The sequence below is a fragment of the Cetorhinus maximus genome, chromosome 18, assembly GCF_964194155.1.
Source record: "Cetorhinus maximus chromosome 18, sCetMax3.hap1.1, whole genome shotgun sequence".
Classification (NCBI taxonomy): domain Eukaryota; kingdom Metazoa; phylum Chordata; class Chondrichthyes; order Lamniformes; family Cetorhinidae; genus Cetorhinus; species Cetorhinus maximus.
In genome coordinates this window covers 72,281,247-72,290,426 of record NC_135896.1, presented here as the reverse complement: position 1 = coordinate 72,290,426, position 9,180 = coordinate 72,281,247, and the positions used below count along the sequence as shown (strand labels likewise).

The following is a 9,180-nucleotide window of genomic DNA, read 5'->3' as shown; positions in this document are numbered from 1 at the left end:
AACTCGAGACCGAGCGATCAGCCCTGAGGAGCCGAACCCGAACTCGAGTCCGAGCGATCAGTCCTGAGGAGCCGAACCCGAACACGAACTTGAGTCCGAGCAATCAGCCCTGAGGAGCCGAACCCGAACCCGAACTCGAGTCCGAGCGATCAGCCCTGAGGAGCCGAACCCGAACTCGAACTCGAGACCGAGCGATCAGCCCTGAGGAGCCGAACCCGAACACGAACTTGAGTCCGAGCAATCAGCCCTGAGGAGCCGAACCCGAACTCGAGTCCGAGCGATCAGCCCTGAGGAGCCGAACCCGAACTCGAGTCTCAGGGATTAACTGAGAGGAGCTGAACCCGAACTCTAATTTTTCGGTGAAGTATCGGTTGGTGTCCCCGGTGAGAAGCGGCAGGCCTGGGACTGCTAAGAGAGGATGAGCTGCCAGAACTGGGCTGAGAGCCCTGCTGGAGGTTCCGCAGCTGCCTTGGGCTCCGCTGCTGAGGGAGCTGGAGTGCTGAGATGTCAGGAGAGTTATGCGTGTAGCGGCTCGGAGGCGGCCTTCGAGTGTGATGAGTGTGGGAGCCTACAGTGTGTCCTCTGTGAGAGGGAGCTGCATACACAGCCTCGGCTCCGGGACCATGAGCGGAGCCGCCTGCAGCCCGGACACATCCCATACTGTGACCAGTGCAGCAGCAACCCGACCCCGGGGCCTGGGCCTTCCGTCCGGCACAGGGCCGCCTCCCGCTGCCTGAGCTGTAAGGTTAACTTGTGCACCGAGTGCCAGCGCCGGAACCACTCCAGCAGGCGCAAACACCCTCTGATTAGCTACCCACAGCCCGGGCGCGGAGAGCAGGGAGAGGCCCAGACCCAGCAGCTGGACAACAGGCTGAGCCAAAGTGTCAGGAGCTTCTTGCTGGTGGATGAGAAGGAGCAGATCCAGGTAAGGAAAAGGGTTATAGCGGGTAGAGAAACGAGGCTGTGTCCTGGAGCAAATTCAGATACCCGCGGTCCTTATTGGACAAACAATATCGTGAGAAGGATAAAACGGGGATAACCTGGAATTTAAAGACTCAGCAGTCGAGTGTCACTGTTGGGGAAATGTTTAGAGCCAATAACTCGGGACAAAATTTAATTGACGCTTGGAAAAATACAGGTTTAAAGATTAGTTGCAGGCAGATTGCGTTTGGCTAACTTGATCGAGCTCTTTGAAGTAACGGAGAAAGTTCATGAGGGTAGCGCGGTTAATGTGTATATGGACTTTCAGAAGTCATTTTTTAAATTCATTCACGGGTTGTGGGCTTCGCTGCTGGGCCAGCATTTATTGCCCATCCCTAGTTGCCCTTAAGAAATTGATGGGGAGCTGCCTTCTTGAACCGCCGCAGGTACACCACAGTGTTGTTAGGAAGGGAGTTCCAGGATTTTGACCCAGCCACAGTGAAGGAACGGCGATATATTTCCAAGTCAGGATGATGAGTGACTTGGAGGGGAACTTCCAGTTGGCGGTGTTCCCATCCATCTGCTGCTCTTGTCCTTCTAGATGGTTGTGGTCGTGGGTTTGGAAGGTGCTACCTAAGGAGGCTTGGTGTGTTCCTGCAGTGCATTTTGTAGATGGTACACACTGCTGCCACTGTGTGTCGGTGGTGGAGGGAGTGAATGTTTGTGGATATGGTGCCAATCAAGCGGGCTGCTTTGTCCTGGATGGTGTCAAGCTTCTTGTGTTGTTGGAGTTGCACTCATCCAGACAAGTGGAGAGTATTCCATCACACTCCTGATTTATGCCTTGTAGATGGTGGACAGGCTTTGGGGAGTCAGGAGGTGAGTTACTTGTCGCAGAATTCCTAGCCTCTGATCTGCTTTTGTAGCTGCAGTATTTATATGGCTAGTCCAGTTCAGCTTCTGGTCAATGGTAACCCCAGGAGATTGGTAGTGGGGGATTCAGTGATGGTAATGCCATTGAACGTCAAGGGGCGATGGTTAGATTCTGTTTGTTGGCGATGGTCATTGCCTGGCACTTGTGTGGCGCGAATGTTACTTGCCATTTGTCAGCCCAAGCCTGGATATTGTCCAAGCCTTGCTGCATTTTGACATGGACTGCTTCAGTATCTGATGAGTTGCGAATGGTGCTGAACATTGTGAAATCATCAGCAAACACCCCAACTTCTGACCTTATGATGGAAGGAAGGTTATTGATGAAGCAGCTGATGGGCCAAGGACACTACCCTGAGGAACTCCTGCAGTGATGTCCTGGAGCTGAGACGACTGACCTCGACAACCACATCATCTTCCTTGGTATGACTTCTACCAGTGGAGAATTTTCCCCCAGATTCCCATTGACTCCAGCTCTGCTAGGGCTCCTTGATGCCACACTTGGTCAAATGAGGCCTTGATGTCAAGGGCAATCACTCTCACTTTACCTCTGGAGTTCAGCTCTTTTGTCCATGTTTGAACCAAGGCTTTAATGAGGTCACGAGCTGAGTGACCCTGACGGAACCCAAACTGGGCATCTGTGAACAGTTTATTGTTAAGCAAGTGCAACTTGATAGCGCTGTTGATGACCCCTTCCATTACTTTACTGATGATCGAGGGTCCACTGATGGGACAGTAATAGGCCAGATTGGATTTGTCCTGCTTTTTGTGTACAGGACATACCTGGGCAATTTTCCACATAGCCATGAGGATCACAGTGTTGTAGCTGCACTAGAACAGCTTGGACAGGGGCGCGGCAGGTTCTGGAGCACAGGTCTTTAGTACTATTGCCGGAATATTGTCAGGGCCTGTAGCCTTTGCAGGCCATCCAGTGCCTTCAGCCGTTTCTTGACACCACGTGGAGTGAATCGAATTGACTGAAGACTGGCGTCTATAATGCTGGGGATCTCCGGAGGAGGCCGATCATCCACTCGGCATGTCTGGCTGAAGATTGTTACAAATGCTTCAGCATTATCTTTTGCACTGATGTGCTGGGCTCCTCTGTCATTGAGGATGGGATATTTGTGGAGCCTCATCCTCCTGTGAGTTGTTTAATTGTCCACCACCGTTCACGCCTGGATGCGGCAGGACTGCAAAGCTTAGATCTGATCCTTTGGCTGTGGGATCGTTTAGCCCTGTCTGTCACTTGCTGGTTATGCTGTTTGTAAAAGAACACACAATAGACTTGTTAGCAAAACCCAAGCCCGTGGGATGAAAGGGAGTATTAGCAGCCTGTGTACAAAATGGACTAAAGGATAGAAAAAAGGCAATGTTGAAACATTATTTTTCAAACTGGAGGGAAGTAAACAAGTAAACACCACATATTGGTGTTTGGTATCTCTACTCATTTTGATGTGTATTAATGATCTGGAATAAAAACAGAAAATGTGGTAAATCTCAGCAGGTCTGGCAGCATCTGTGGAGAGAGAAACAGAGTTAACTTTTTGATTCCGTATGACTCTTCTTCAGAGCTAAACACCTGATCTAAATTAATGACCTGGACTTTGATGTAGGTGGCATAATTTCAAAGTTTGTAGATGGTACAAAACTCAGATGTAGTAAACAATGAGGAGGATAGCAACAGACATTAGGAGGATGTAACTCTTTTGAGTCAAACCAAATAAACTAAATTAACAAATCAGGGGTCAAATTAAAAGGCAGCCCCTTAAAGGGAAACTGCAAAAACAAAAGACAAAGTTGAAAGGAAACTTGCAACCATTAATCCAAAATATGATCAAAGGGGTCAATAAAACACCCCGTACCCGCGGTGCCTACTGAACACGGAAGGCCTTGACAGTGCCAGTGTGCTCCCTCTCCAAGAACACCCGGCTGCGAACATAGCCATGGAAGAGTGGCTGACAGTTGGGCCGCACGACCTCCTCAATCACCCACTGCCTGGACCTGTTAATGGTAAACTTGGCCAGGCCCAGGAGCAGGTTCATGAAGAGGTGCTCCTCCCTCCCTGCCCCCTATGCACTGGGTGCCATTAGATCAGGAGCGTGGGACTGAAGTGCAAACAAAACAACAGTAAAAGGTTCTTCAAGTAACTAAAAAGGGGCTGCAGCTTACAACAACCTACATAAACGTGGTCCACGGACTCCACAAAGCCACAAAATTAGTAGGATGTAGATGCACTGAAATAGACACCTTCCAAACCCACAACCACTAGCATCTAGAAGGACAAGGGCAGCAGATACATGGGAACACCACTACCTGGAAGTCCCCCTCCAAGTCACTCACCATCCTGACTTGGAAATATATTGCCGTTCCTTCACTGTCGCTGGGTCAAAATCCTGGAGCTCCATCCCTAACAGCACAGTGGGTGCACCTGCACCATATGGACTGCAGCAGTTCAAGAAGACAGCTCACCATCACCTTCTCAAGGGCAACTAGGGATGGACAATAAATGCTGGCCCAGTCAGTGAAGCCCACAGACCATGAATCAATTAAAGAAAACATGGCAGATGAATTTTGAGAGAGAAGTGTGAAGTGATTCACTTTGGTGTAAAGAATGAGGAGAGGCAATATAAACTAAATGTTACAATTTTAAAGGGTCTGCAGGAACAGAGGGACGTGGGGGTATATGCACAAAAATCTTTGAAGGTGACAGGATAAATTGAGAAGGCATTACTCCCATCGATCCTCCTTGTTTTCTCATGCCAGCTCTGTGTAGAGCAATCCGGTCAGTCCCATTCCCCGGTTTGTCCCTGTAGCCATGCAAATTTATTACCCTCAAGTGCCCATTCAACTGCCTTTCATAGGCAGAGTTCCAGGCTGTTACCTCTTGCTATGGGGGGAGAAAATTGCTTCCTCAAACCCCATCTCCCCACCTCTTGCCGAAAACTTTAAATCTTTGTCCCTTAGTCCTTGTACCATCAGCTAATGAAAACAGCTTTCCTTTGTCTACCCTATCTAAAGCTGTCATAATTTGTGCACCTCCATTAAATCTCTCTTCAATCTCATTTGCTCCAAGAAGAACAGCCCTAATTTCTTATAAGCTAAAGTCCTTCATCCCTGGAGCTATTCTGGCAAAGGCCCTCCGCACACTCTCAAGACCTTCACACCTGGTGGCCAGAACTGGTTGCAGTACTCTGATTTTCTCCTGCGGGTAGTTTTCTACCAAATTGCTTTAAATTATTTATAAAAACTTTGCCCACTTCTCCACTCTTTGAAGCCCAAGATCCCATGTGGTTTGCGAATTACTTCTCTCTAGTTATTTCACAAAATAAGAGCTCATGGTGTTGGGAGTAATATATTATAACATGGATAGGGGATTGGCTAACTATAAGGAAACAGTTGAGATAAATAGGTCATTTTCAGGTTGACAAACTTTAGCTAGCGGAATGCCAGAGGTATCAATGCTGAGGCCTCAGCTTTTTACAATCTATATAAAATGATTTGGATGAAGGGACCAAGTGTATTGTAGCCATGTTTGCCGATTATACAAAGATAGGTAGGAAGGCAAGTTGCGAAGAGAATACAAAGAGTCTGCAAAGTGATATAGGTTAGACGCATGAGCAAAAAATTTGGCAGATGGCGTATAACATGGGAAAATGTGAGGTTGTCAAACTTGGAAGCAGAAAATCATTTAAATGGAGAAAGACTGCAGAATGAACAAAAAACAAAGAAAAGTACAGCACAGGAACAGGCCCTTCGGCCCTCCAAGCCTGCGCCGATCATATTGCCTGTCAAACTAAAACATTTTGCACTTCCGGGGTCCGTACCCCTCTATTCCATCCTATTCATGTATTTGTCAAGCTGCCTCTTAAACACCACTATCGCACCTGCTTCCACCACCTCCTCTGGCAGCGAATTCCAGACACTCACTACCCTCTGCGTAAAAAACTTGTCCCGCACATCTCCTCTAAAGTTTTCTCCTCTTACTACGATACATATGAATCTGGGTGTCTTTGTACATGGATCACAAAAAGTTAACATGTAATACAGCAAGTAATTGGGAAAATGAATGGAATGATTGCCTTTATTGCAAGGGGGATGTGGTATAAAAGTAGGGAGCTCTTGCTACAACTGTACAGGGCATTGGTGAGACCACACCTAAAGTCCGTCATACAGTTTTGGTCTCAATTAAGGACGCATTGGAGGCAATTCAGAACGGTTCACTAGGTTGACATCTATGATGAAGGGGTTATCTTGTGAGGAAACATTGAGCAGCCTGGGCCTATACTCAATTGATTATAGAAAAAATGAGAGGTGATCTTACTGATGATTCGGAGGGGGCTTTGACACGTTAGATGATGAGACCATCTTCTATATCTAGCACAAAGGAAGATGGTCATGGTTGTGGAGGTCAAATATCCCAGAGCAAAGGATATCACTGCAGGAGTTCTTCAGGATAGTGTCCTGGGCACAGTCATCTTTAGCTGATTGCACAATGTGCAGCACCATTTGTGACTTCTCATACTGAAGCAGTCTGAGCCCATATGTAGCAAGACCTGGCCTTGGGCTGATAAGTGGCAAGTAACATTCGTGCCATGTAAGTGCCAGGCAATGAGCATCGCCAACAAGAGAGAATCTAACCATCTCCCCATGACATTCACTGGTATTACCATCACTGAGTTCCCCACTCTCAGCACCCTGGGAGTTACCATTGACCAGAAACTGAACTGGACCAGCCATATAAATACTGTGGCTACAAGAGAGCAGGTCAGAGGCTGGGAATTCTCCTGACTCCCCAAAGCCTGTCCACCATCTACAAGGCACAGGTCAGGAGTATTCCCTCCACTTGCTTGGATGCATGCAGCTCCAACAACAGTCGAAGCTCAACATTATCCAGGACAAGGCAGCCCACTTGATTGGCACCCCATCTACTACCTTCAACATTCACTCCCTCTACCACCGATGCACAGTGGTAGCTGTATGTACTTTCTACAAGATACACTGCAGCAACTCACCAACTCCTTTGGCAGCACTTTCCAAACCCGTGACCTCTACAACCCGGCAGGACAAGGGCAGGCGCCCCCCCCCGCACACCACAAACATTGCAGCGGTTCAATAAGGCACCACACCATCATGTTCTCAAGGGCAATTAGGGATGGGCAATAAATGTGGGCCTAGCTAGTGACGCCCACATCCTCTAAAAGACCGAAAAAAAAGATGTTTCTTCTCTTGGGGGACTCTATAACTAGGAGGCCTAATTTCAAAATAAAGGGTCTCCCATTTAAGAATAGTAGAGGTTGCATCATTGAATTTATTCAAGGCCTAGTGAGGCAGATTTTTAATCAACAAGGGGGTCGAGGGTTATTGGGGCCAGGTAGGAAAGTGGAATTAAGGCCTCAGTCAGATCAGCCATGATCTTATTGAATGGTGGAGCAGGGTTCAAAGGTCCAAATAGCTTACTCCTGCTCCTATTTCTTTGTGCAGGAGTTCGCCACCACAATGACATGGTAGTTTCAGAAGCTCCAAAGCAGATGACAACCCTGCAAACAAGGTGTCAGCAGAGTTCATCCTGCACCATTGGCAAGGGACAGCTTTGTGTGTGGCACTTGTGGCAGACTTTGCTTTTCCAGAATCTTTTCCATCAAAAGAAGTGCAGCAGATGATGTCATTTGACTTCACCAAAGTTCTTTGAGACTGAATTCCCATCATTTCTCTCAGATGGAAGGATACCAACCCACATATGTAATATATCCTTCCACTTTCAAAGATCTATGCACGTGAACTCCCAGATCCCCCTGTACCTGCACACTTTAAAACTGTACCAATAAGTGTATATTGCTTTTCCCTACCTTCTTTGCAAGAGATGCATCACCTCACACTTCTTACTGGATTTCATTGTCCACCCATTCTACTAGCCTAACTGTGTCCTGTTGCAGTTGATTTGTATCATCCTCAGTATCTACCACACCTCAAGTTGTCGACATGACATTTGGACTATTGGCAAGCATATTCTCGAGTGCTGCCCGAGTGATCTCGAAATCAGTGTCTCCAAGACAAAGGTGTTTCAGCCGGCAACAGCTACATGCTATGAAGCACGTAACCGTTGATGGCACCAGTCTCAAGACACATGCCTTAGTAGTGTGATCTTTGGGGGTGCCATTATTGATGAAAATATCCACGCACACTTCCAGAAAACAAGTTCTGCCTATGGCAGACTCTGTGTTTTTGTCTGAAAGCAGCATGGTATTAAGATGAAGACTAACATCAAACTCTGCCAGGTCTTTGTCCTTAGCACCCTGTTTTATGGCATAAAACCCTGGGTCTGCTCCCGGTGCCACATCAGAACTCTGGAATGCTTCTACCGAAGACACGTGAGAGTGAGAGCGTGGGGGAGATAGTGAGAGAGTGCGGGGGTGGGTGAGTGAGAGAGTGCTGGGGGTGAGTGAGAGTGTGCGGGGGGATGAGTGAGAGAGTTGGGGGAGGGAGTGAGAGAGTGCTGGGGGAGTGAGTGAGCGGGTGTGGGGGGTGGGGGAGTGAGAGAGTGTGAGTGAGCATGGGGGGAAGGAGTGCGAATCTGCCTTGCGACCAGATTCAGATTTCTCACTCATGACCGTATACCAACATTTTCACATGCACTTACTCACAGTGGGTGAGGGTGAATGAATGAACACCCTGAGAAAGGGAGTGAGCTGAACACATGCACTCTGACCCTCTCAAACTTTGGTCATTTTTATGAATTACTCTTTTTCAAAATTAACAATTTATTGCTATGACATTGCTGTTCTTTAGCTCAGCAATTGTTTCTTTCCCTAAAACCTTAACTTTTTCTTTCAAATTCAGTTTATTGTTGTTACCTTTCTGATATTTGTCCATCGGCCACTTGAGTGAGAAAAATATGTACATGTGGCCCCCCAAGCGAAAAGATTGGACAAATCTAATATAGACAATATCCACTGCAATCTCTATGTCATACTTCTCTGTAACTTCATCAAAAAAATTCATTTAGATTAGTCAAATACAGTCTACCTTTTACACATCTGTGCTGGCTTCTCCTTAATTAACTCAAACCTCTCCAAGTATCTGTGGAATTTTCCCTCTGATTATTGTTTCTAAAATCTGACCACCACTAATTTATTTTAGCTGTGTGGCCTGCAGTTACTAGGAATATTCTAACACTCTTTTTTGAATGAGTTTGTACATTTGCCAATCCCCTTGGACTTCCCTTTTATCTGGGGAAACTTGGAATATTATGGCAAGCCCATCTGCTATCCCCATCCCCACTTCTTTAGCAACCTGGGATGCAAGTCATCCAAGCGACGTATCCTCTCTCAG

General features: G+C 47.1%; 1 protein-coding gene across 2 annotated transcripts in view; it reads left to right on the top strand.

The window, feature by feature from the left end:
• The first annotated feature begins 221 nt into the window (after positions 1 to 221).
• Positions 222 to 9,180, top strand: part of zfyve1 (zinc finger, FYVE domain containing 1) — a 108,168-nt gene continuing 99,209 nt past the window's right edge. For both annotated transcript variants that reach the window (XM_078562910.1, XM_078562912.1), the window contains exon 1: positions 222 to 925. In XM_078562910.1, the coding sequence (XP_078419036.1) occupies positions 419 to 925 (507 nt within the window). In that variant the 5' untranslated portion in view covers positions 222 to 418. The remainder of the gene's footprint in view (positions 926 to 9,180) is intronic.